A 27,568-nucleotide genomic window follows, 5' to 3' on the forward strand; every position below is an offset into this window, starting at 1 on the left:
GAAAAGTTTAGATAGTCGTTACAATTACAACTCCAAATTTGTACTGGTGTGTATTGACTATTGAGTACTCGTAGGCTCTACAAAAAATTTCTTAACACAGGCTTTGTCAATCATTCCAAATCACACACTAAGTTATGTGATTACCTCAAGTTTAATCTCATGACAAGATAACACTTCATAACAATTACAATTCCAGAGAATTACAGCTCCCCAGATTTGGATTGGTATATTGAGTACTCACATGGAAGCTACAAAAATTTTCCTAGAGGTCTCAACTCCTTGGGCAAGCCATCAAAATTCCCAACACTTACATCTGACTGATAAAACGGGCTCTTTCGGTCTTTCCAAAGCACACTCTCAGCTATGTGCTCCTTACTTGGAGTCAGCATGATAAAGTTCGGGTCAGCCCTTTCATAGCTGAAAAACAAAAGGTTCAGTCAGTAATTGCATAGTAATTCATTGACTGATAAGCTAAGAATTGAGATAGCTTCTGCTGCTGCAGCAAACAGTAGACAAGAACATGTCATTTTCTGTGCAGATGACAAGGACCTAATGTATACCTTGCTTCTCTAAGATTTTCCACTCGGATGCCAAACCCAAAAGACGTATTTCCAACTGTATGATCCCTGATTGCTGCAGAACCACCAAGGCCATGTTAAGCATCAATTGGTGAAAATAAGGTGACAACATGCATTGTCTTGAATATATCAAATGGAACAAAAGTTAACAAGGAGTATTATTTATTAATTGAAAAACGGAATGAAAAAGAATATTTGGTGACATGAACAACCATCCTCTTCACTGAATATGAAATCATTTTAACAGTCAAGACTTTCTCCTTTTCTTTTGGCTAAGACAATATCTAAGCTATACACATTCATTATTCTAATTATGAAATACATCAGATATTGTCATTCATTACCTAGACAGAATCCATACAAAATGCTTTATGCCATTATAAGTTTATCAAATTACAGACCCTAGACAGTGTTTCTTTTGTTCAATTGACACATATATTAAAGTGTATCATAACTAAAGTGTATCATCAACAAAAATTCATAACTAAACTAAAATTAAATCCATATTGAACCTGATCAGCCGACATACAAAAATTCATAACTAATCTAAACTAAAATAAGTTCCTGGTCAAATTCTTTCTGTATCACCAATGAACTTCCTGCTTACATACAGATAAAAATGTATGACACCTGCCACAGATATAACAATGATACTGAGTTGTTTAACAAAATAATCAGCTTACAACCCTTGTCAAAGTTTATACTTCTTTCTACACAGCATCACAATAATTTTTTCTGTTTTCATCAAAAACACAAAAAAGATTCACTTAGATATTTTACAAAGACTGAGATAATAACTTCTTTGACTTTATATAAAATGAAAAAAAAAAAAAACGCAGATAATCAACTGACCTTTTATGGGCTATTAAGTTATAATACTTCATCTGCTTTATTATACTTGCAACACACCTTTTTGGCAAGATATTTAAGGAAGTGATTTGAAAATTTAAACGGACGAAGTAAAATTTAAACCATAACAATTTAACACTTTTTTTCTTACCGGTAGTAAAATTAAACCAATAAATTTGTCTGTTTACACATTAGCTTAGTATAAATAGTTAGATCTTATCTTATCCATCAGTAAGTATTGAGACTTGTGACAATATACACACATTATGAACCAGCATATAATATGTCATCAGATTATGCCAATTATCACAATAAACCTGATGAGTAGCATAAACGCCACGATTAAGAGCCAATTTTAATGGTTTTTCCCCATACTTGTAGCTTGTTTGGACCCTCTTTTCTATCTTTAACCCTCTTTTCTTTTGCTCATCTTCTTTTCGAGTTTTATACCTCCTTTGTCTATTTTTTCTGCCTTGGTTTCTTTGTTCCCGTTCTGTAGGAACCGTCGTGTTTGATAAGGAGAATATTAAGATCAAAGATGCGTTGCACGACCTTGGAGAAGCCTTGCAAATGTAGCCTGTGCGGGCACGCAACCTTGTGAGAAGGCGCACACAAAAGAAAGAAGAAGAGCAAGGCAGATTGTTTTGCACGCTTGCTGCGCGACCTATGAGGGGGCGAGCCACCATACTGCACAGGCACGCAGCCCTGTTGCACAGGTAATCAAGAGAAGAATAGGACAATGCAGGAAGTTTGCGCGGGGAGCTGCGCTGCCATAGAGAAGGCACACACATCAACTGCGCGGGCTCGCAGAAACGATGTGCGGGCACGACTTTCTGGGATTCATTTTCCGTACCCAGAAATTTACAAGCGCAATCACTGGAGAGAGAGCACAACTGCTCTGCCCGAGCGCGCAGGTAAGGCACGTAGCTGGTGGACGTATTCTTTCTAAACATTCCTATATAGCCTGTTCTTTCCTTTTTGAGTAATTAGAATTAGAATAAGATTAGCTTAATTTTCTGGTTTATAAGCTTAATCTAGAGAGAGAAACATCCTTAGTCCTAGCTTTTTAGAGAGAGAAAGTGACGTTGGTGCATGGAACTTGGTGGAAGAAGTGGAAGACGTGCCACGTGTCGTGACACGAAGTCGGGCCAAGCTCCTTGGAGGTCACCTTTCGGGGTTGACCATCATCACACTTGAAGACCGGAAGAATTGAAGAGGTGCGGCCGAACCAAGGAAGTCCGACCGAACCACCCAGGGAGTTTCAAACCCGATTTTGGCAGTTTTGCAGCAGTGGTGGAACTCCAAAAGTTCGACCTAACCATGAACAGCACAAGTTTGACCGAACTCACCTAGGTTTGGACGAACCTACCCAGCAGTTCGACCGAACTTCCCTGAGCCAGCTTGTACGAACTATTTAAGTTGCTTTTAAGACGTTTTTCCAATAAACCTAATGTTGAACTTTGCTTGATTTTGTAATAAAAGTGACTTTCTCTCTCTACCATAATCATTGTGATTATCTTGCTTTCTTTGTGATTGCTTCCATGTAATCTTTGTAGTTACACCTTAATCCTAGCTTTACTTGGTGTTAGCTTTGATTAAGATCCCTATTTCATTTATCTTGGTGATTTTGAGATAGGTTTGCCTTATTTTGTTGCATTAGAAATTGTGCTTGTTTGAAAGTTTTCCCCTTTTACTTGTCTTTCCTTGGTTATTTCATATCAGAAAGTGTGGGTTTCTCCATTGTTGAGCTTGGATTTTGAAGAAGCTTAATCATCCTTCTTGTAGACTTTCAACATCAATCAATGAGCATTTCTTTACTCTTTTCTCTTTATTTTGCTACTTGATTTTGCTTTTAGCTTGCTTTTACTTTCTTTCAAAAAAAAAAAAAAAAAGCTTGCTTTTACTTTGTTGATTGCTCATTAATCATGTTTTTGCTTGTTGATGTCAAGATTAGCTTGTTAATTGTCATGGCTAGTGAGTATTTCCTTAGCTAAGGATGTCAAGATTAGCTTGCTTTTACTTAGATTTTGTTCATGCTTTTGGTTTGGAATTTAATTTGATTATGATTAAAGTCTTTAAATGCTTGATGTTCTTCAATCTACTTTGGTTGTCGATTGAGGATAAATTGATGCTTGATGATGCGACAGCAGACCTAGCTAGATTAATTTGTATCGATTTATACTTGATTGCACCTTCAATATATGGTTCTAATGTGATTACATAGAGGCTATGTTAGGAGAAACCAATTGACCCAGGTGGGATTCTACTTTAGTTCATGATTAATTCAATTCCATGTCTATGTGTGTTCAAGTGAAACCTACATATACCCATTCCCTGTAGTGCTTTAATTGTATTGCTTCTAGGTCATTTCCTTCTTCGTTTTAGTACCTTTAGACAACTTTATTCCTCTTCCGAGATAACTTAATTGTTGGTAGTGAACGTAGTGTTAGCTTCTCCCTAGGATCGATCCTTGACTTACCACTAAACTTGTGTTTAGTGCTTAGGTTTAGAAATTTTGTGTTTGATTAGAGGTGTTTTAGTTTCAACGACCTAAAATATCCTTGATCAAAACCCCTCCACCCTTTCTTTCTTGGATTCTTTACTATTAATAGGAGTGGCTGCAGAATCATAAATCTGACTTTCATGTATTAATTATCCAACAAAGAGAGAAATAAGAATATAAGATGGAATAGAAGGTGGTTATGTATAAAGTACCTGAAAAGCTAATAGTGAATGCAGGTTTCCACCATGACTTGAAAGCCAATGACAAAGTTGAACTTAGAGGCCCCAACTTCCCCTGCATTGTCAACTCATTATACTAACACCAATATACATATTTACAGTCATGTACCTTTAATGACAACTAATAAATACTCTCATCACTAAAAGTGATTTGATCATGTACCTTAAACAAGAAATTCTTGTTTGCCTGCCAAGATGTTGCTACTTGAAATGTAGAATTCTGAGATTTATGTGATGTTATGTTATCCTCCAAGCTGCAATAAAAACAACAGCAACAGCAACAGCAACAACAAAAAAGATTAATGAGCTTGGGTACACTAAGAAAACCTCTTGAACTAGTGACCAACTTAGATTACCTTGTCTTGAGCTCAAAACCAAAATCTAAGTAGTTTGTAATTCCAATTATTTCATTTTCTTCAAATGGATTCTGTACCTGCTCAATGGAAATAGTGTATAACTTAATGATTACAACAAACAAGGTCTTAGGATTAAGTGTTGCAGAAGGAAACTATAAATATGGACGAGGTGGATAAAACATACCTTTCTTTGGACAACAAAATGTTGGTAGAATGAGGAAACAAACTGCAATAGATAACGAATTCATGTCAAAGTCTTAGGATTACAATACATCAATGTAATTCACAATAACGCTTTGTTGACAATGTCATCAAGAAACCAAGGTTCTCAACATTGGTTGCCAAACCTACAATCTTGTAGCTTCAATGCCAATGACCCATCTCCAATAAGAGAATTCATACGGTCATAAATTCATAATAATAGAAATTCTTGACAAATTCAGTCTTGTTTTACCTCACAGTAGACTATGGGGGTGTTTGGTTAAGAGATATTTGGAGTGAAAAGTTATTTGACCATTTTAAAAAGCTCTTTGGTTGTTTGTTATAGAGCTGTTTGAAAGAGTTTTTGGGATCCAAAAAGATCTTTTTTCAAAAGCTCATAAGAGGTTTTCATTGGAGTTGAGAGAGGCATAATGTGCATGGTAGAGTGAGAAATTTTCTCGACTTTATAGCTTGGGATGTGTTTTTTTTATGCCCAGACATAGGAAGTATATTGCGAGTAGCTAGTCCATGAAAGGTGAACTGTAGCATTTTGAAGGAAAAATTGGTATTATTAATCCAACTTTAGGTCATTTACTTTAATTAATCCCAATTATCGATTATTCCTTAATAATCCCAACTTTGGGGGGCATTTCTTTTATTAGGTTAAATGACCGTTTACCTGATTAAAAGGTTTTTTTTTCATTTTTTTTTTAAATGCCAAGTGTAGCAATTTCATTAGTAAATTTTTTTTAAAAAATCACAAAATAAATTTTGTTTATAAAAAAGAAATAAACCCAACCACCTCCTGTCCTCCATCCCACCGCAGCCCCACCTCCCTCCTTCCCCAGCCCCCACCAGAAGTCCGGAACCACCATCTCCCTCCCCAACCCGACTGAAAAAAACACCGAGCAACCACCCACAGCCCCACCCCTTTCATTTGAAACCACCCACAGCCCCACATCCCAGAAATCAAACGTCCTCCCTTGTTCCCTCTTCCGTTTGGGCATGGTTGCTTCAACTATCATTATCACCAACAATCTTCGCCATTAATCTATCATCACCATAACAGCGTGGCTGTTAGACTTAGGGCACCGGATTCGAATCACGAGGCAAGGGGAGGGGAGAGGGTTCGTTTTCCAGCAGGGGGAGATGGGGGGCGTTTTACGAAATGGGGGAAGGGAGGGGGTGTTTACTGGGAGCGGGAACGCCGATCAACAGTTTCTGGGGTCAAGGGAACAGTGGGGCTGGGTTCCGGCAAGCTGGGAAGAGGAGAGGTGTTCCGATGGGAGTGCATCCGGCGAGGGGAAAGGGAGGAGGGTAGGGCTGGTGGTTTTTTTTTAATCATTTTTTTAAAAACATTTTTTAAAAAATTTTTAATTTTTTGACAAATCACGTGTTGACACGTGTCCAATAACTTGGTATAACAAGTCATTGACTTTTGTTAACCAATTTGGGCCCAATGAAAGAAAATGTCTTATAAAGTGGGGATTATTAAAAACTATTCGATAGTTAGGATTAATTAAAGAGAATGGCCCAAAGTTGGGACTAATAATACAAATTTTTCCAAGTTTGAATTACCAAAAAACATTTGCATTTTCAATTAACATCTCACTCTGAAAAAATTACTTACAAATAACTATTTCGATCCACCTTTTGGAGGTGCATTTTTTGTCGTACGTATGAAGGCACAACGGAATATATCTTCGTTTTTGGAAATTAACTTTTAGTTAATTTGACTAGATGTTAACCCGATAGTTGTTTGCATTAGCTAGTTTAGCTGTTTGTGTAAAAGTGTTTGGTAAATAATTGCTAGTTATTAGTTGTTTAATGTATAAACAACCAAAAAGCTAAAAGTTTTTTCTCCGTACAATGGGAGAGGATATTATGGGATTTACATAAGCTTCATATATTGCCCATTCATGGGAAAAATAGAGATAACATTGTCCCCCATCATGCAACATTGATAGCACGAGACGATGAGTGGCATTTATGCCACGATTAAGGGCTTATTTTAACGGTTTTTCCCGTGCTTGTAGCTTGTTTGTACCCTCTTTTCTATCTTTTGTTCTCCTTTCTTTTGTTTGTCTTCTTTTCTAGTTTTTACCTCCTTTATCTATTTTCTACCGTGGTTTCTTTGTTTGTGTTTTGTAGGAACCTGCTAGGAATTAGCTCAGATGAGAGAGATTAGGAAGATGAATAAACAGAATATTAACTAAGTAACAGATATTTGTATTGATGATCAGGGTAATCAAACAATACAATCACTCTTCATTTGAGAGGAAGAGCAGCTCTCCAAAACTAAGCAAAAGCTTAACAATATTTTTAGCATCCTTCTTACAACAGATTATTCCCTCTTAAATAAACTTAGCCAGCTAATCACTTGCTAAGATTCTTCTCTCTTCATAACAAACTTTCCCTGACAGAATTATAAAGGCTAAAGACTCTTCTGCCCTAGCATTGTTAAGGGATTCCAACCCCCTTGCCATGCTTCGTCCTTGCGTATGTAACCAATATTGGAGGTCTAAAAGGATCTCTAGCAATGCCCCCCCAACAAGCTTCACCTTGTCCTCAAGGTCGAACTCAGGGAACCTGGCATCAATGTCATCAAAAGGCTCCCAAGTGGCCTCCAGAGATGCTGCCACTTTATGAGGACTTCAACCAAAGTGAGGTTACCTTGCTGGCTGTTCCTAACCCCAAGGACAGAATCAGGCTGCACCTCAAGCACCATGTCAACTGTTAGCTAGCAGGCAATGGAGAAGGTGTATGTCCGTGGCCCACCGACTTTTTCAGCTGGGAGCAATGGAATACTGGGTGAATTCTTGGCCCCTCTGGCAGCAACAATTGATATGCCACTTCTCCAACTCTTTGAACCACAGGATATGGCCCATAATACCTCGGAGATAACTTCTTATTTGACCTCTTTCCCACATATTGTTGACGATATGGTTGGAGTTTTAAAAACACCAAATCTCCTACCTCAAAGTGTCCTGCTCTCCTACCCTTGTTCTCATAATGGCGCATATATTCCTTACGAGATGAAACTTTAAGTCATCCAACACAGCATCTTGCTCCAATAGCTGATCTTCCACCGAAGCAACTGAGGTATTACCTTGAGAGTAACGAATGAGATGGGATGGAAACACCTTATCTCTATCGGAGACAATAGTAGAAGGAACACCATGCAACCTCACCACTCCTTTAACGAAGACTTGGGCTACCATTGGCGCGGTGAATGGATGTTTGAGGAGTATAAAATGTCCATACTTCGAAAACCTGTCAACTACCACCAACATAGGCCTCGTTCTTTAGAGCTGCTCTGCTCTGCCTACTCTGCTGTGATTAAAAATAATACTAATAATTATTATAATAAAATCTGCTCTGCTCAGCTCTGCTCTACCTGCCCGGAAGCTCAAAAGAACAGGGCCATAGTGTCCCAACCAGCTGACTTTGGAAGGCCTTTAATGAAATCCATCGAAATGTCCTCCCAAACCTTATCCGGAATGGGAAGGGGCTGTAAAAGACCCATAGGACTGATTAGAGAGGTCTTAATTTGCTGGCAGACTTGACATGCCTGAACATACCGAGTGACATCCTTGCGCATACCCATCCAGTACCATTCTGCTGACAGCCTTTGGTATGTCTTAAAGTTCCCCGCATGACCCCCAACAGGTGAGTCATGATACTCTCGAACAAGGCAGAAGTGAGGGCAGAACTCTTCGGAATAACAATCCTTCCTTTGCACTTAAGGACATCATTGTCCAGAGTAAAGGGAACCTTATCCCTCTGCCTCATACTGCTGCTCAGCTTGCAAAGCAGAGGGTCCTTCAGTATGTGGGCCTGGAAAGTAGCCCAAGGCACCCCACAAGAAGAGACCATAGTGGCACATGTGATACTGGGGATCAATTCTCTAGACAAAGCATCAGCCACGATGTTGCTCGAGTCGGGTTTATACTGAATTTCAAAGGTATAACCCAAGAGCTTCCCCACCCACTTTTGGTAGGCCTGCCCCACCTCACGTTGCTCCAACAGAAATTTTAAACTTTTCTGATCGGTGCGCACTATAAAATGCCTCCCCAACAAGTAGTGGCGCCACTTTTCAACCGCAAGCACTATAGCCATCAACTCCTTTTCATAAATAGGCTTATTCCATGCTCGAGTCCCCAACAACAACAACTTGCTGAAGTAGGCAATGGGGTGTCCGGATTGAAGTAACACCGCGCCAACCCCCTGACAACACGCATCAGTTTCCAGAATAGAAGTCTGAGAAAAGTCAGGCAAGGCAAGGATAGGAGCCTTAGTCATAGCTTCCTTGAGAGTCACAAAGGCTTGGGTGGCAGGCTCAGTCCAACCATAATTGTCCTTCTTCAGCTGCTCTGTCAAGGGATGGGCAATGAGAGCATAATTTTAGATGAATTTTCTGTAATATCCGGTCAACCCCAAGAACCCACGAATTTTGCTTCTAATTTTTCGGTTCTGGCCGGTCCAACATAGCCTGAATTTGCTCTAATCAACCTCCACCCCGAGATAATGTGACCTAGATAAGCCACACGTTCCTGCCCGAACTCACATTTTTTCTAGCTGGCATATAATTGGTGTGTTTGCAGCACCCTCAACACCGCTCTTCATTAGACTTGTTACAGACCAACACATCATCAAAAAATACCAATACAAATTTGCGAAGGAACGGCTTCAAAACCGAATTCATCAAAGACTGAAAAGTGGCGGGAGCATTCGTTAAACCGAAAGGCATTACCAGACATTCATAATGGCCTTCGTGGGTACGAAATGTGGTCTTAAGCACATCATCCTCACGGACCCTAATCTGGTGGTATCCCGATTTTAAGTCCAATTTCGAAAAAATACAAGCACCATACAATTCGTCTAACAACTCATCAATAATAGGGATGGGAAACTAATCAGGACAGTGCATTTATTTAAAGCTCTATAATCAGCACAGAAACGCCACGAGCCATCACGTTTCTTCACCAACACACAAGGCTAGATTAAGGACTAGAAGAAGGCTGAATTATACCTGCCGTGAGCATGTCCAGTACCAACCTCTCTATCTCATCGTTCTGACTTTGCGGGTACCTATAGGGATGGACACTAACAGGGTTCGACCCTTCCTTCAAGATAAGAGATTGATCACCCTGGAGAGTAACCGAATCGTCACCCAACTGGAATTTCATCACTTGAGTTTTCCAGTTAGTTGCGATGGTGCCTAATTTTTCGAGCCACTGGAGACCAAGGATTAAATCAGAGTTGCCCAAAGGAAGGATGAGGAAGTCTTCAACTATGGTGGTGACGCCTTGTAAATCCAACAACACAACCCTACAACCGGTACCCAAAGTAACCGCAAAACTATTCGAATTCGAGGGCTGAATTCCTAACTTCTAAGCGGCTAAGGTGGAGATGAAGTTATGAGTAGCAAGAGGATCAATCATCACCACCACAGACTACCGTTCACTGTTCTAGCCATGCGCATAGTCTTCGGATTGGTAAACCCCATCAGAGAAAAACACCAAGGGTGGCGTCAACTAGCGCAGGGATGGCTTCCAAAGCGGGCTGTGTCTCAACATTCGAGAATTCCCCTGCATCAAAGTCACCAGCAGCATCCCCGTCGACCTCATCGTCAACGATCAACCTCACCGCTGACAACGGTGGTTGAGATTCTATTTTTCGTCGCACCGAAAACATAATCCCTGCTCTCTTTTTTGCTGTAATTCAGATTCCGACAGCCACCTTATCTCTCCGGTGCGTTTGTAAGTGAAATGGGTTGTGTTTGACTGAGTGGTGGAGTTTGAGTGAGCTGGGTATGTGTTTAAGGTTTGGGAAGTTTGGGTCTAGGTAGAAGGAGTGAACCGGGTTGAAGGATAGGGGGTTCTCCAAGTGGGTAGGTGTCCAGTAGATTTGGGCTGTGGGCCCAAACGTAATTTCTCCTCAATCCTCATGGACAAATCCATGGCATGATCCAAAGAGATCGGGTCAAGGATCCGAACCTCCACCTTGATATCATCCTTTAACCCGTTAATGTACTGACCTTTTGCTTTTGCGATTTCCAGTGGCACACCATTAATCGGGGAAAGAACTTCGATAAGCGTCGCCGGTAATCAGCCACCGTACCGGTCTGCTGGTGAGCGAGCCACTGCTCGTGAAGCGTACCAGTGGCAGTGGTTTGAAAACGCCGAAGAAATTTTCAGCGCTTCCCAAGAAGACGACAACAGAGGGTGGCGCCGATGTTCCCACTGATATCAAAGCAAGGCGTCACTCTCAAGCGCGTCAACCGCCGCCTCCAATTGGTGTTCAGCCGTGAGACGATAAAAATGGAAGAATCTCTCGGCCCGGAGAATCCAACCATCGGGCAAGTTTGCCCTCCTTGATCACCACCTTCGCCAAACGCCATGTGTGGGTGTGCACCAGCGAATGGGTTGTCCCGCTAGAATGGCGAACCGTTCGCTGCTGATGAACGAGGCTCAGAACAAGTCTTCTTTGCAGCGATATCAGTCTTAAGTGCTGCCAATGCCGAAGTGATCTCCTGAGCAACACGGATAGGAACTCCGGCAATCTCCTGCTCCAGCAAATCGGCATGGGTCATGGGTCAGACGAGCCATTGTTCACACCAAAGAGGATCGTGGTTGCTTTGATACCACTTTGCTAGGAATTAGCTCAAATAGAGAGAATAGGAAGATGAATAAACAGAAAATTAGCTAAGTAGCTAAGTAACTAATATTTGTATTGAAGATCAGGGTAATCAAAAAAATACAATCACTCTTCATTTGAGAGGAAGAGCAGCTCTCTAAAACTAAGCAAAAGCTTAACAATATTATTAGCATCCTTCTTACAACCTATGTTACATTGACACGGGTACGGGTATCCGATATTGGTACGTATCCGAGTGTCGGATACGCCATTCTCAAAAATTTAGGACACGGGGACACCGTCTTAACATTGGACTCGGGTACGGATACGGCAATAATTTTGTCCATAATATATCAAAAATTATATAGGTGGTTTTTATTGATAGATTTTTATATCTAGGTGAGTGGATTGCTAAAAAAAAGTAAACAAAATAAAAAGCCCAAGTTGTTTATTTAAAAAAAGCCCAAGTTGTTGATAGAGAAACATAGGTTTAAGGCCTTTTAAGCTTTTTACCAATTAAAACAAAACCCTAGCCGCCACCCTTAAGCACATATATTAAAAAAAAAATGTTACTGCTAGGTAAATCAGGAGAGAGGAGGGAGAAAAAAAGTCAAAAACTTCAGAAATTAAATAAGTAAATACACGTGAAAGAAGAAAGAGAGAGAAAACTGCATTGAGAAAACTCGTAATCGTGTTCATCTTCGAAATTGTTTGAGAACCGTCTTCATCTTCTTCAAAGCTTCAACTCCTTCAATGGCCGCCGTACCCGAGAACAAAATGGAGTATCCGGAACGGATTTCATACCCGGATCGGTGTCGCGTCGTATCGACCCGGGTATGCCGGCCAAAATGCCGTGTCCAGGTAACATAGCTTACAACAGATTATTCCCCCTTAAACTTAGCCAGCTAATAACTTGCTAAGATTTTTCTCTCTCCATAACAAACTTTCCCTAATAGCATTATAAAGGCTAAATGCTTCTTCCTTGCATATGTAACCAATATTGGAGGTCTGGAAGGATCTCTAGCAGAACCATTTTGTTAAAAAGAAGAAGACTTTGGGCTAAGGAGGAGCATTGGCGCCCCCTTAATAGAGCGCATATGAGTGTTGTGCGGGCGAGAAGGCGCGCAAAGTCGAGAGTTCAAGGGGTTAAGTCAGAATGTTTTGCGCAACCACTACTCGACACCTTAAAGGCGAGCACCCAACTGTGAGAACCCGCGCAGATGGAGGAAGAGGAGCAGAACAAAGTCAGGGAGTTTTGCGCGGGCGCGCAGGTGCGGGCGGGCGCGTTTATCTAGGTTTCACTTCTCCGTACCCATGAAGTTCCGGGCACGCGTTATTTGAAGAGAGCACGCATTAGCTCTGGGCGGCGCGCGGGTAGCTGCGCGGGCGCACATCGCAGGGATCCAATTTTTTCCTTCACTTTGTTGCGGGCGCGCGAAGAGCTTGAGAAGGCGCACGATCTTCGACTTCTTCTTTTCCAAACACCCATACATATAGTCCATACTCTCTTTTCGATGTAATTAGATTAGCTTAGCTTAATTTTCTGGTTTTTAGCTTAATCTAGAAAAAGAAACTTCCTTAGTTTGGTTTTGTAAAGAGAGAATGTGTGGATCTCCATTGTTGAGCTTGGATTTTGAAGAAGAAACTTAACCAATCTCTTTGTAGATCTTCAACTTCAATCAATGAGCATTTTCTCATCCTTTGGTAAGGGGATAGTGATGCTTATTGATTTAATATAATGGATCTTGCTTCCAATATGATTAGTGAGTAACCTCCCTTGCTAAGGGGATGGTGATGGTATAATTGAATCTCAAGCATGTTTTGGTATTGAAATCGTTTTGATTGTGAATAAATTTCTTTGTATTCCATGTCTTACTAGTTGTTTCTCTTGGGTGGCCAACCATTAGTTACAATTAGGTGGATTGATCTAAGTTGTGGCGATAGCATGACTTAGGAATTTCCATTGAATGGTTTTGTTTGATTATTACCTTGATTTGCATAGCTTATGACAACAGTGTAGGCTATTTGATGAATCGAGAAAGCAATTGACCCTGATAGCGGTTGAATTGTATCTTAAACCATTGATATGTGATGCTTAGTTCATGTTCAACAATGATTTCATGTTTCGTTATGCTTGAGTGAATACTTACCTAACCCATTCCCCTGGTGTCTTAATTATATTGCTTCTAGTTCATTTTAATCTTTGCTTTCGAGTCTTTAGATAATTCTATTCATTCTTTCCGAGATAGCTTAATTGATTGGTAGTGATCGCGGTGTTTAGCTTCTCCTTGTGGTTCGACCCCTCTTCTTATCATATACTCGTATTAGGATAAGTTAAGTTTTATAAATTGTATTCGATTTAGGGATATTCGTTTGACGACGCGTTTATTGAGATTGTGAGCAACATATATTCTTCTTATCACCAACTTAGGTATCAAAAAAAGAGGTTTCACTTCAGTTCAATGATGGATAAAATATTAATATTAAGGAGGAAAATATGTGTTAGCTCATCCCCAAACACCCACCCCCCACCCAAAAAAAAAAAAAAAAAAAAAAAAAAAAAAAAAAAAAAAAAAACTGCGAGTGACCTTGATGGAAAGCAATCTACCGCACTAACGCTGCGAATGGAGGATGAGTCATCCATGTTTAAACATTAGGAAAGAAACTACACGGTTTAAACGTTAGGAAAGAAACTTCACTGTTGCTTTCTTGTTTAGTTGGTTGTTTGTACTTCTGTAATCTTAATCTGTAGTGTGACTGTGTGATGGTTAATACACCTGACACTTTTGAGACAGCAGCTTCGATGGCTCGAGGTTGGAACTTTATTTAGCAGTTCTTGATGGGATTTATCATGGTCTCAATGGTATTTTGGGATTTTTGAAACCGTCGTATTTTTTTATTTTTTTATTTGGCTTATTACCTATTTGGTTGGCTCACATATTATTTTGGTGCTCACCATAATGTGGAATACCCCAACTAGACCCCATAATGACCTTATTCTCATTTTTTTTTAGATTACCGATGTGCTAGCTCTCATACACGAACCACAGGCCAGGGTAAGATTCATTATAATGAACAAGAACAAGAATGTTTTATTGTTTGATAATCGAGAAAGAGAAACTAAGCTATTTTATCTCTCTTTGTTCTAGCTAACCTCCTTTTCATTCAGATGAAACCTATAAAAAAGAGTTTGAACAATTAAAACATTCTTTAGTATACCCTCAGCTATAGCCAATCATAATTTTGTATCTCATTGTAAACCTCGTGATATAGGGATTTGATATTATTTGAAGGTAGTCAATCTCGAGTGTCAAACCTTAAGCCTTTCTCCAGATTCGTGTGATCTTACAACCTAAATATTCAGCTTTAGTAGTCTAAAGTGACATTTAATGATCCTATAAACAACTAGACAGGGCTAACATCCTTTGTGTCCCTGAAGAAGAGTCAAAGACATGGAAATGAAACTAGAAATCACAACAATTTTCCCAAGAAAGAAAATTCTAAAATGACAATGAGTAGAAATGTTAACAAAGGAAAGAGTTCTAGTAGTTAGTCTCTAATGTCAATTACAAACATAAGGAGTAACAAGCAACCAAACTTTGTTGATGTAGAGGGTAAAAAATCAGATCGTGCGGAATTTTTCAACGACTACCCATATTCCCTACTTTCCCCATTGATATACATATATGTCCGGATTTTTTAACTTTTACCACCAAAACTTTTAATTGTTTTATTTTACCACCAAATAAAATTCTAAAAATTGTTTTTTACCCCCTACCGTTAAGAAAACCGTTAAATCTAACTGTGTTAAAAAAAATTCTTCGATTTTCGAGCGCAAAACATGTTCTTCAAAGGTTTAAGGGGGCATTTTTGGCCCAACGAGTCCAATTTGAGGTCAAAATTGACAAAAAATGATCGAAAATGCCTCGTTTTACGTGTTTTACGCAATTTGAGGTATTTTTAAACACGCAAAACGAGGCATTTTCGATCATTTTTTAATCAATTCTGACCTCAAATTGGACCCATAGGGCCAAAATGCCCCCCTAAACCTATGAAGAACATGTTTTAGCACTTAAATCAAAGAATTTAAAATATTCCGTTAGATTTTTGACGACATGTGGTAAAAAAACAATTATTAGAATTTTATTCGGTGGTAAAATTAAACTTTTACAAGTTTTGGTCGTAAAAAACAATTTCTTGATTTTTTTTGTGGTAAAACTAAAAAAATCCTATATATCTTGTAAGCTTCATCTCTTTTTTCCCTCTTTTAAATATTATCAACATTTTTTTTCAATAAACTTTGTGTTCCATTCTCATTTATCATGTAACCTTGCAAAAGAAACAAACAGGAAAGCAAAAGAAGGACCCCCTGCCCCCTCCTCATTTAATCCTATTTCTCGGCATTAGAATACGGTAAATACGCTGTGGGACCAAAGTTGTGAGTATTGGTACAAAATTATTAATACAAAATACGCAGGGGTTGGGGATTATTAGGTAAAACCCGAGCGTCACCCTATTCTGAGGTGACCCGAAGAGGCCCCATGGTGTAGCGAGGTTTCCTGAAGAGTGATCCACATCCACTAAAGCTTAAGGTTGAGTTTTATGTTTGTTCAGTCAATACCTATCTTGCTCTAGAAGAGGCTGCAGCGAAGCAACAATGATCTAGTAGAGCGGGAGATACTAACCTGATTTGAGGTGCAGAAAAAGCAAGAGCTTTGAAGGCAACAAGACATCACAGTCTGAGGTAAAGTAGAACACCTTAAGCTTAATTAGCCAGCTTGTGAAGAAAAGAATCGTTTGAGTGGATAAGCATAGGATGGGTACTCGTAGCATTAGTACTAACAGTTCGGGTACCCATGAACCAATATCACTAAAAGTGATATCCATAAATCGAACTATAAGTTCGGGTACCCGAACTTCGGGTACCCGGATTTTCGGATCGGTTATCGGTACCCAATAAGGTATCCAATAATGATAATTAAACTTAATAATTTAGTTATTATGATATCTTTTAACACTAATTAACAACAATACCACATGATCATGACTAAATTAGTAATAATCATTGACATTATAAAGTGATTATGAAGTAAAGTAAGAGTTTAGATTTTGGAAAATTAGATTTAAGTAGGAAAAAAAACAAAAAATTGCTTATCGGATTGGATCGGGTAATCGTTAATTTTAAAATGATACCCGATAAGTTATCGGAACGGGTACCTGAAACGTTATGGTTATCGGATCAGGAACCATAATTTTCGGAACGGTTACGAAACAGGTTTTCGGTTTTCCGAGTAGTTTTGCTCGGCCAAACTTTGACATACTTCCTTCTAGTACGAAAATTTTAAGTCAAAGGTTTATGATTTCTATGTGAATTAGAAAAAAGGCTCATGCCTAGATATTTAGTGTGAGATTGTATATAAGGTCGACATCTTTAAGGTTCATGCCCAAATATTAAATGTGAGATATTATATAAGGTTGACATCTTTAAGCCCTGGTTCTATACATATTGTTAAGTTTGACTGTTTGAGAAGTCAGTCATATCATGTGAACTACAAAAGCAAAAGTCACTTTACCAATATCTAAACCTAAATCTATTTTAGAAATCATACCCAAAGTAGAGATTAATACAAGTTAATCGGGATCAATAGTATGTATATTTACTATATCCAATAAAAATTTAGTAATTAAATCAAATACTTCCAATTTATCTAGATTTCTAATTATACTTTTCTAGATTCTTTTAGTTATTCAAGTTACCAAATCTGAGCCTAAACACTTCAAAGGCAAGAATAAAATGTAAGATAGTAACTTAATAAGATACATCTATTTGCAAGTAAATCATACTCAGATTGCAACATTGAAAAAAAGTAGCAAGTCCCAGACTTAGATGATATACACAAAAGGAGCACAGAATATGATTCAATTGATGATAATACTTTTCATACCTGAGAGCTATTTGCAAGTTCTAGACAAAAATTGAAAGAAGGGCTTAGTGGGCTGCCTGATCCCAATCCATAGCCGACTGCACAGCTCCAGTTCTTTGGATTTTTGAAATTTGAATCATCATTGGTTTCAGCTGATAATTTTAATACATACTACTCATCATATATCCTGCTGATTGTCTATCGTGTATAATTAAAAAATAAATAAATAAATAAATTTTTTTTTAAAAAAAAAAAAAAAAAAAAAAAAAAAAGAAAAAAAAAGTAAACTGATGACTGACATTTACAGCACTTTTAATCTAGAGAATTAGGTAGAATTTAGTAGTTTATGTTAACTTTCTAGTAAATTTATAGTGTCCTTTTCACTCATTTCTTGCTAATGTGTGTCAAATGTTGTAAATGCCGGCATTAGCTCCTTTTTATACTTATGTTCACCACATCTACTCAAATTAGATGCTTTCACGGTGTGTTCTAAATTGTAGGAACATTGGAGGATGAATGGCTTAGGTGTGTAAAAAGAAGCTAAGGAACTTAGCAATGGAGAAGTAGGAAGACGCCAAGGACAGTGAATCTGTAACAATAATTAATCAAAAGTTGCTAAATTGTGACTTATACGGTACTTACATAGTGGTTCATACCGCACTCCGGCAGTAAGTCTACCCATCTTGCTAACCAACCAAGCACTTTTAGGAAACCCACCAGACACTGCAAGAAAGGAAGATACATAATGGAACACTGATCATAAATAATTCAAGTAATGGTTTCAGTTGATATAACATAAGCATGGAGATTCCTAATTTATCATCATTGAACAAAGTTTTTAAAAGCTTGTAGTTCAAACATGCAGACAGGATGATAAACAATGCATAATTGACCCTGCTGATGCAACAGCAGAATGGTATATAGAAATGGGTAATAAGCGAAAACAAAAGCAAGAAATAGATATCTCTATCAACGAAGGAAAATGAGAAATCATATCCACAGAAAATTTATGCCTTCTTTAAACTTATACAGTAATTGGCCCTGTTGGGATATCCTTCCTATATATGGGATGCCAAAATAAATATATTTAAAAATAAAAAATAAATAAATTAAAAAAAAGAGAGAAAAGGGGGATGATGAATGACGGAATGGGATAGCAATAAAAATTCTTATATCAAGTTGCATTGAGACATATGCTGGCAGCCACATTCTTGAAATTAGCAGAATAGAATATTCATGAACAGCAATAGTTTACATGAGCCTACTGTTCATGATTCAATACTGAAGCATGAACACAAAGTGTTAATGAATTTTGTCCCATTATCTCAAAGTTTATGTTATTTACTCACATAATCTCCTTTCCTTCTATCTCCTTACCACTCTTAACTCTCTTAAAATTGATTTGTATACTCTTTCTATTTCTCACTTTAAACCCTTTTCAAACTTCTATTCAATCAATTATCTTGTTGTGCTCTTGTTTCTTGTCAGATGGTTCCTTATGATAATTTATGTTAGCCGACCCCAAATCATTTCGGGACTAAGGCTTCAAACATGGCTAGGTGCAATTCTCTAGCTTTGGATGGAAGAGTCTAGGAGCTCTTTTGTCCATACATGGGGAAGTTGGGAACCTTAGAGGGGTTTGGAATCCACAACAAGCACTGTGAGAATGTCTCTAAGAATGAAAGCAAGTTACAATTTAAAGTGAGGAACTTTTCTAAAGTTAGTAAGCATCACATACAAGTATAAATTACTGAGAGGGAAATATTGGTATCCATCTGATTTGGGTGAAGTCTTGTAATCCTACTATCATCTTATAATGGAAGAGTTGGACTATTAGTCTCGCAGTATTATCCAGATTTTAGGTTTTCCATGCAACCAAAAATTGTTGTGTTCCTTTGAGTACTTCGTTTTATACGAGTACTTGTTTTTATTTTCATCTTAACTGCACAAAGAGGGAAATTATAATCTTTCCCAACATCTACCAAAAGGCGTAAATTTTAGCCCAAAAAAATTCTGGACATAATTGACTCACTGAAATTCATTACATTAGTTGGTAATTTAAGTCACATACTACGAAATGGAGTATCAGTCAGCCCACAAGAAAGATATTCTGAGCCATATCTCAATCCCATAATACCATAATCTTCAGGTGATATCCTGCACAAACACCAGTTCTTTAGAGAAACATTCAAAATTTACTCACACTCCGATTCTGAAATACTGTAACTTTCAGAAAATACCTTCTCTTTGATATTAGTGGGATGATAACAAAGCCTCCAAATCCATATTTAGGATTAAACGCAGATGACCGTATCCGTAAAACCCTATATTAAACATAGATACCTTTTATATATTATGATTCTAGAACACAAAAGGATGTACAAAATACTCCAGTTCCATAGAACTTGTCAACTTTTTGAAAGAGAAACATTCAGAAAAGTCATAGATGAGATTCCTTCCCCACCTACTAGAGGTAAAGAAGCATAAACAGGTTTCAAATTAACAAAGTGAAAACTTTTTGGTCAATTAGAAAAGGATTACACTCATGTTCTATAGGGGGAAAATAAAAATACTTACGGATCAGTGTTTGCAACAAAAAAGTCAATAAATGTATGTGGATCATCAACATCACTGCTTGGCAGAGGAAGAAGCAAAAATAATCAAATAATTTATATCAATTAATATATATTCCTAACAAATATATAAAACCTGGTGTTTGGAATAGATATAGCGTACCTTTGCCAACGAAACTGTGTATTACATACAACATTTTCCTTAGACTTGTGATCAAGAGGACCAGAAACCTACTAATAGTTAAGAAATCAACCACAATGCAGCTCAAGAGAATCACATCCATTGGTCAAAATCCGTTTATTAATGGTGAGCAGAGATATTACCATTAACAAAAGCTGAGCTTAAATGTTAATTTCAAGTGCTATTATCTCAGCTGTTGAATAATTGTTTGATTAACTATTTGGAAGATAGGGGAAACCTTAGCATGAGAAGACACCATTTTGCAAACAAACGCAAGATTCACACGTTGATAGTCAATTGATTATTGAGCAAACCAACAGAGCACAGTTAAAACATCATAACTATTAACAATGTGATCACATGATTACCACGATTGTCTAGATCAAAATTACCCAGTTTGAATCAATATGAAGAAAGACAATAAAAAAATTAAAACTCTATGTATGTGGATGTAATAGCTATATATATATATATCAATACCCACTATATATTCTTTGAGAAGTATATAAACTAATACTAATATCTGAATAACTACCAACAGCTTACAATGGATGTGTATAATTATTTAGGGAAATGTTACAATTGAGACATATGGAGAGGAAGTCGATAACACAACTAATGTAAAGAAAATTCCAAAATGGATTTGGCCCTTTATAACAGTATCATTTCACCTTTATCCATTTATGTATTCACATATTTTATCAATCAACCCGCACCATCTTCCTTTATTTTTCACTTTTAATCAACCAAACTAGGTTAGATCCCGTGCCATGCACGGTTTATCACTCTTTGTTGCGGAGTATCAATTTAAAACTAAATTTCAATATAAAATATAATTTAGTCCAAAATCTATTTCTTATATTATCCCAAATCATTCAACTTAAAATATTATTTTTTAACTTTTATGACTCCATATTATATTTTTTATTCAAGCTTTCTTTTACTTTGAACTTGTTTTTTTTTTTTTATAATTTTTTATTTCTTTATTGTTAATTTCACATTTGATAATTTTTCATTCACCAATTATGTTAGGTTGAAAGATATATATATGTTCATGATTTTTTCTTTTACTATGAATAATCATTATAAATTAAGTAAGTACTTATATAGGAATTTTAATAAAGATATGGTTAGATTACTTAGATATTTAAGTTGGTAAGTATATTATTTTATGATTTTTTTTCCTAAATATTGAAGAAATTTTTTTTGCATATATTCTCTATTAATTTTCGTAAAAGTTTTATGTACTTAAATATATACTAAGGACACACCAGAATATGACATGTGTCATTACTGGTGTGTCTTTTACTATATATATATATTGATACAATACAACTTTTTTTTATTCTTCTTCTTCCATATAAAATTGACCATTTTTTAAATTTAAAAATATAATTTTTTAAAAAAAAGGTCATAGCATAATTTGGGCATGTGGTTTAACACTATGTTACTTGGACTCGGGTACCCATGTCTGACACGGGTACGTGTCCAAGTGTCCGACTCGGCTATTTTGTGGAAAAATTCTATGATTTTCAACTAAAATGAAGTGTCCATGTGTCATACCCATGTCCGAGGGTCCGACACGGGTACTTAAGGTAAAATGAAGAGTCCGAGTAACATAGGTTTAACATAAAACCCGTGGTGTATTGATACAAAAATATTACAGTAATAACTTTAAGGAAATTTTGTCAAAAACAACCTTTTAAATTGTCTATTTTATTAAAAACAACCTTTTAAATTTTTTTTTGCAACTTCAGACCACATTATAAATTTTTTTACCAAAGACAACCTAATGCTAGTTTTTGGCGTTGACTCTATTTTTCCGATGTTGACCACGAGTGTGTGAGGCACGTGACTTGATATATTGCTAATTATACCCCTTTCCCCTCCAATTAATTCCTATTAAAATCCTTCAAAGTGACAAATTACTTTGAGAGAGGAGGGGATTTAGTACGAGTGAATTGGAGGGAAAGGGGTGTAATTAGCAATATATGAGATCACATACCTCATACACTCGTTGTCAACATCGGAAAAATAGAGTCAACGCCAAAAACTAGCATTAGGTTGTCTAGGTTGTCTTTGATAAAAAAAAATTATAATGTGGTCTGAATTTGTAAAATAGTATTTAAAAGGTTGTTTTAAATAAAGTGAACACTTTAAAAGGTTGTTTCTAACAAATTTTCCTAACTTTAAATACTTAAAAAGTTATGGTAAGTTTAAAATAACCTACATGCGGTGTATTTTTTTATTTTATCCAAACATCAGAAATAAATGTATAAATCTGACATATTTATTAATTTAATCTTTAAATTAAAAAAATTGTATATATTGTATGCTTAATAAAAATAAAGCATTGTATACAGTATCATATATGTAATACATCTGTTACTTTTTTCTATGTAGTATGTAATTATTAGATAAAGATATGAAACCAAAATTATACCTATGTAAAATAATTAAAGATACTTAACCTATGTTACTCGGACTCTTCATTTTACCTCAAGTACCCGTGTCAGACCCTCGACCCTCGGACATGGGTATGACACATGGACACTTCATTTTAGTTGAAAATCATAGAATTTTTTCACAAAATAGCCGAGTCGGACACTTGGACACGTACCCGTGTCGGACATGGGTACCCGAGTCCGAGTAACATAGTACTTAACATATCAAATAATGAAATAATTAATATTTTAGTACGTAGTATAATATATAAGGAGGAAAAATAATGATCATTTGGAAAGGAAAAAGTATTTTATTTTTGTAAGAAAGGAATGAAATATTCTCTAAGAAGATTTTTTGACAAAAAACAAAAAAAGAAAAAAAAAAAAACTTTTGGCGGGAAAATTTTTAACCTAAAGATGACACTTGTCATCTTTGGTTTCGCCTTTAGTATATAGTTATAGATAGATTGTATATATTGCATGCTTAATAAAAATAAAACATTGGTTGCATCATAATGTTACATGTTTTCATATATGTAGTACATCTGTTACTTTTTTCTATGTAGTATGTAATTATTAGATAAAAATATGAAACCAAAATTATACCTATGTAAAATAATTAAAGATACTTAACATATCAAACAATGAAATAATTAATATTTTAGTACGTAGTATAATATATAAGGAGGAAAAATAATGATCATTTGGAAAGGAAAAAGTATTTTATTTTTGTAAGAAAGGAATGAAATATTCTCTAAGAAGATTTTTTGACAAAAAACAAAAAAGGAAAAAAAAAAAACTTTTGGCGGGAAAATTTTTAACCTAAAGATGACACTTGTCATCTTTGGTTTTGCCTTTAGTATATAGTTATAGATACCACTATCTTCTTTTAATATTCACCTTTAATCAGCCAAATCCCACCATCTTATTAATTTATTCACGTTCCTAAAAACTTGTGCAAAAGACAAATGATTTATTTCAGGACTAAGCGAGTAGTGAAATTTCAACAAAGTAATTGCACACCTTTAGAAGGATACTGTTGCAATTAAATCAACATGAGGGTCATCCAATGGCTTTAGCATGATTCTTGTACTAAAATTCCTTGCTTCATCAAAGTAATCTTCAAAAAGACATTTCAAAGCAAGCTTTCCAAATAACATATTATACGAGGATTCTAGCATCCTGCATCAAGATAAAAGTAAAATAAATAAATAAACAAATAAAGCTTGTCAGCCAAACCTATTTTAAGACATCAAGTTGTTTAACTTGAAATCAATTAACACCATTCAAAAAGATTCCCCTCTATATAGACACCTATGGTGCATGGAAATGCTCATGAATTTTACTTTTCCCAGTTGTGTTGGGTAATTATGATAACTAGAAAGCTTGTAATTTTATAAATAAATCACGGCCCAACATATAATATGTCTTTTAGAGTAACAAACTAACAAATTTATTTTTCCTTCCTAAAATCTCTTTATATCAGCCTAACTTAGCTTGATGCAATCTTTTGGTCACTCTTCTATACTTGGTGTGTTTTCCAAAGTCACCTCAAAGAAAGTGAGATGTAATAATTAGCAACAAGGATTATTTTCATCACTTGGATGGCTGTACTAGACAGGTTACCAACTACTGTGAGGGTGGCTTGATGGTAACCTAATATTGCTACTATCTACTCCCTTTGTGGAGCTGCAAAATGACAGCACTCACCACCTCTTCTTTTTAACTGCTCCTATGCTGGTGCTGTTTGCAGTTTAGAGTCTTTGGACAATTATCCAGCAATCAATTGGTTTGATCAGGGTTAGAAAACACTGTCAGATGCTATTTTAAAGCAGGAATCCTAAAGGACTATATAATCACCGCAAGAAAAGAGTTATGTGGGTAGCTTCTCATGGACTGTGTACTACACCTAGCTGGAGAAAATTTCTAAGATTTTGAATATACTTGTAAACCAGTAGAGGCTGTTGCTAAACATATATTTCTTGAACCTTGGGAAAGGTAAATTCAATAAACCCATCTCTTTTCCTTGTTGCTTGTGGGTGTTCCTGAACTCTTGGACATCTTGGTAACTCCTTGGGTATTTGTTCCACCTGTTCACTCCTCAAGTTTCAAAAAATCTGTCATTCCTAACCCTTAACAGAAGGTGTAGCGAAGTTGAATGCCAATGTTCCTATGTAAGACTAGCTAGTTGTGCTACACATGTCTTGGTGGTCTGCTCTTAGCTTTTATTTCATTTGTAAGGATGTATGTTAAGCCATATTATCATACAAAATTAAAAATTAAAAAATTAAAAAAATTGAAATGTTAACACCATCTTAATTTACAAATTTTAAAAAATAATAGAAGAAGTTTTCTAAAATTCATAGTAAAAGTATTAGCTTGTTTAGCTTTTGTGATTTCACTCTTCCTAATTTAATGAAAAAGTATTTACATGATTCCCTTGTATTTTAATGCTAGACATTGGTATATGTTATATAGAAAACTGCTGATGCCGTACAAATTTAACGAAGTTCATGAATGTATTTCCTATTCCTGGCTAAGTAGCTTCCTATCACCTGAGTTGTAGGCTATACATAGTAAACAAGTCTCCTTCTTCAATACACAAATAAGGGTCACACTTCGTGAGCTTATATTTCAATAAATGCAAACAAAATGGACATAGAATCTACCTTTGGGGATGAACTGTTTAATTCATCTAGCAATTCTAAGGTACCTTCTTACACTTGTGGAGCATACTTTCTCCTAAGAAGTTTGGCAAGTTATCGTGAAATTGGTTTGTTGATATAGATTTATGTTGGATCATAACAAATTTCAATTTTCAAATATAATCAAATGAATCACAAGGAAAACATCCTTAAATCTACAACAAATCGTTAAATTATCTCCTCGATAATGGTACAGTATGTGCAAGAAGTATCTCACAAGACGATCGTAATTTTGCTGAAGCCTAACTTTATATTATCTTAGATTCAAAAGTCTTGTAGAAATATTGATTCAACCCCCCCTTTTTTTTTTTTGGGTTTTTCTACGAATGAGCCACAAGGGAAAAAACTGGTAAATATGCTACCAACTTCAAGATAGAAAAAAGTTAAGGATCAAAATGAATCAAACGAGAGAAAAGAGAGACCCATTCTAGTCACCGAAATGTTAGAAGTTGCCTTTATGGCCGGTTCTGGAAAGAAAGGCAATGGCCATTCAAGATGATCCTAAATTGTCTATTCTTTTATATAAATTTTCATTCCCACCTAATACCACAAGGTGTAATGGATGGTAATGTAAACACATGAAGAAAAAACACGTGTTTGGGGGATGAAATTGCGTTCATTATAGGTTGTTTTTCATACTAAACTAGTTTTTGGCCCGGGCGATGCCCCGGGTCATTATTTGTAAATAAAAAAGAATAATAAAATAATATAAAGTACAATATATTGGTTGTTTTATAAGAAAAAATCACTTGTTTATTTTTACTAATATTAGTAAACATTAAAATTCATTACTCAATATGTAGCAACCTAAATTTTATGCTTAGTATTAGATTATTTTTTCCTTTGTCATAAAAATTCCTTCAATTAAAGTAAACATATGTAGTTTTTTAAGAACAAAGTAAATCTATCTTGTGGTTAAAAGAAAAAACCTTTTAAAAACTATGCATTTTTTAGCTATATATTTTAAATACATGTAACCTATATGAATTGTAAATGAGTAGTTTAAAGAAATGAAATTAATTTGTAATCATATTGTAGTTAAAATATACCTATATGATTTGACAATTAAAAGTTTAGAATTTATGAATATGAATAACTCATTTAAATGCAACTTTATTACATTGTACCAAGTATCATAAGATGTGTCATATGATTTGTCAAACCATTATGACACGTGGCGAGATTAGCGACACATGACAGGATTACAATCCTTGCCATTGAGTTTTAATATATATATTGATTACACTTAAAATTCATTCCCATTGCCACAATTTATTACATACTACAGACTGTTGTATTTATTTATAGGTAAATAAATTAATAATTGCAATCGGCACTAAAATGTCGTCACTGATTGTAAATTTGTGGAACAACCCTGATACCCCCTTATCGGCTAATCCGAGCGGTGGAGGGCCTGGAGGCAGCCAGATAAAACAAATTCATACACAATTTTGCAAATTCATTTCCCCTTTTCATGCAACATACAAAATTAGCATCAAATAGAAACAAAGACACCTGAATTGACAGGAAGAACACAGATAACAACACACACATTCAAAAACACAGGCATACGAATAAATGATTAAGAACCCAATTGCATAATTGCACAGAATATCAAAGAAGACAAAAAATGAAGTGTAAACAATGGGAAGAAGTGGAGGACCTGGTTCGAGCGCCAAGCGGAGGAAAATCGAAAAGCGGTGGGACCAGCACCATCGGCGGAGGCGATTCTTTGCTTAGCCAACCTCCCATTTTGGTATGAGAATGAATGAGGAGAGTTTCAGGAAGAGAGAAAATGGAGAATGAATGAGGAGAGTTTCAGGGAGAGAGATAATGGACTGTGTAATTCACAGAGGTGGTGACCGTATGTAGTGACTACAGATGCCGCAAAATAATGAGCGCGCACTTTACTTCGCCAGGCTTCTCTCCCAACTTTGGCAGGACAAGAGTATTAGTGGCACTTTCAAATCAGTTCGACAATTTGGTTTCGGTTTAAAACTATTTTTAAATCCGTGCAATGGACGGTTGTCTAACTTATTATACTTTTTTTTCTTTTTGTATTTGAACTTATAGTGATTTATTGATCTAAAAACTCTAATAGATTTTTGAAAATTCAACAATACCATTTAAATATATATCCCCAAAAATATTAATACATGAAATTGAATTTCCTTAAATCATAAAAGATGTAAATTTTTACCCAAAAATATTAATATAAGTGAATTTCATAAAACTAGAAAATAAGTACATTCTTACCGAATAAACATTCCAAAGAAAAAAGGATAATCAAATGATTACAGCAATCCTGCCTAATACTCACAATTTTTGACGGAATGTATGACAATTGGATACGAAACTTGTGACAATTGGAGATGG

At 36.1% G+C, this 27,568-nt stretch overlaps 1 protein-coding gene across 1 annotated transcript; it reads right to left on the minus strand.

The window, feature by feature from the left end:
• Positions 1–27,174, minus strand: LOC145605428 (uncharacterized). The gene is made up of 14 exons (XM_081661480.1): positions 26,856–27,174; positions 23,525–23,669; positions 20,026–20,093; positions 19,867–19,920; positions 19,530–19,613; positions 19,361–19,446; positions 17,932–18,012; positions 17,311–17,441; positions 4,710–4,751; positions 4,526–4,602; positions 4,333–4,423; positions 4,143–4,224; positions 561–633; positions 1–417 (listed from the first exon to the last, which is right to left on the minus strand). Exons 1-14 carry the CDS (start codon positions 26,942–26,944, stop codon positions 249–251), a joined length of 1,272 nt encoding a protein of 423 aa, XP_081517606.1. The 5' UTR covers positions 26,945–27,174; the 3' UTR covers positions 1–248.
• Positions 27,175–27,568: the final 394 nt, after the last annotated feature.

This window comes from Chenopodium album, chromosome 22 (assembly GCF_948465745.1).
Source record: "Chenopodium album chromosome 22, dcCheAlbu1.1, whole genome shotgun sequence".
Taxonomy (NCBI): Eukaryota; Viridiplantae; Streptophyta; class Magnoliopsida; order Caryophyllales; family Amaranthaceae; genus Chenopodium; species Chenopodium album.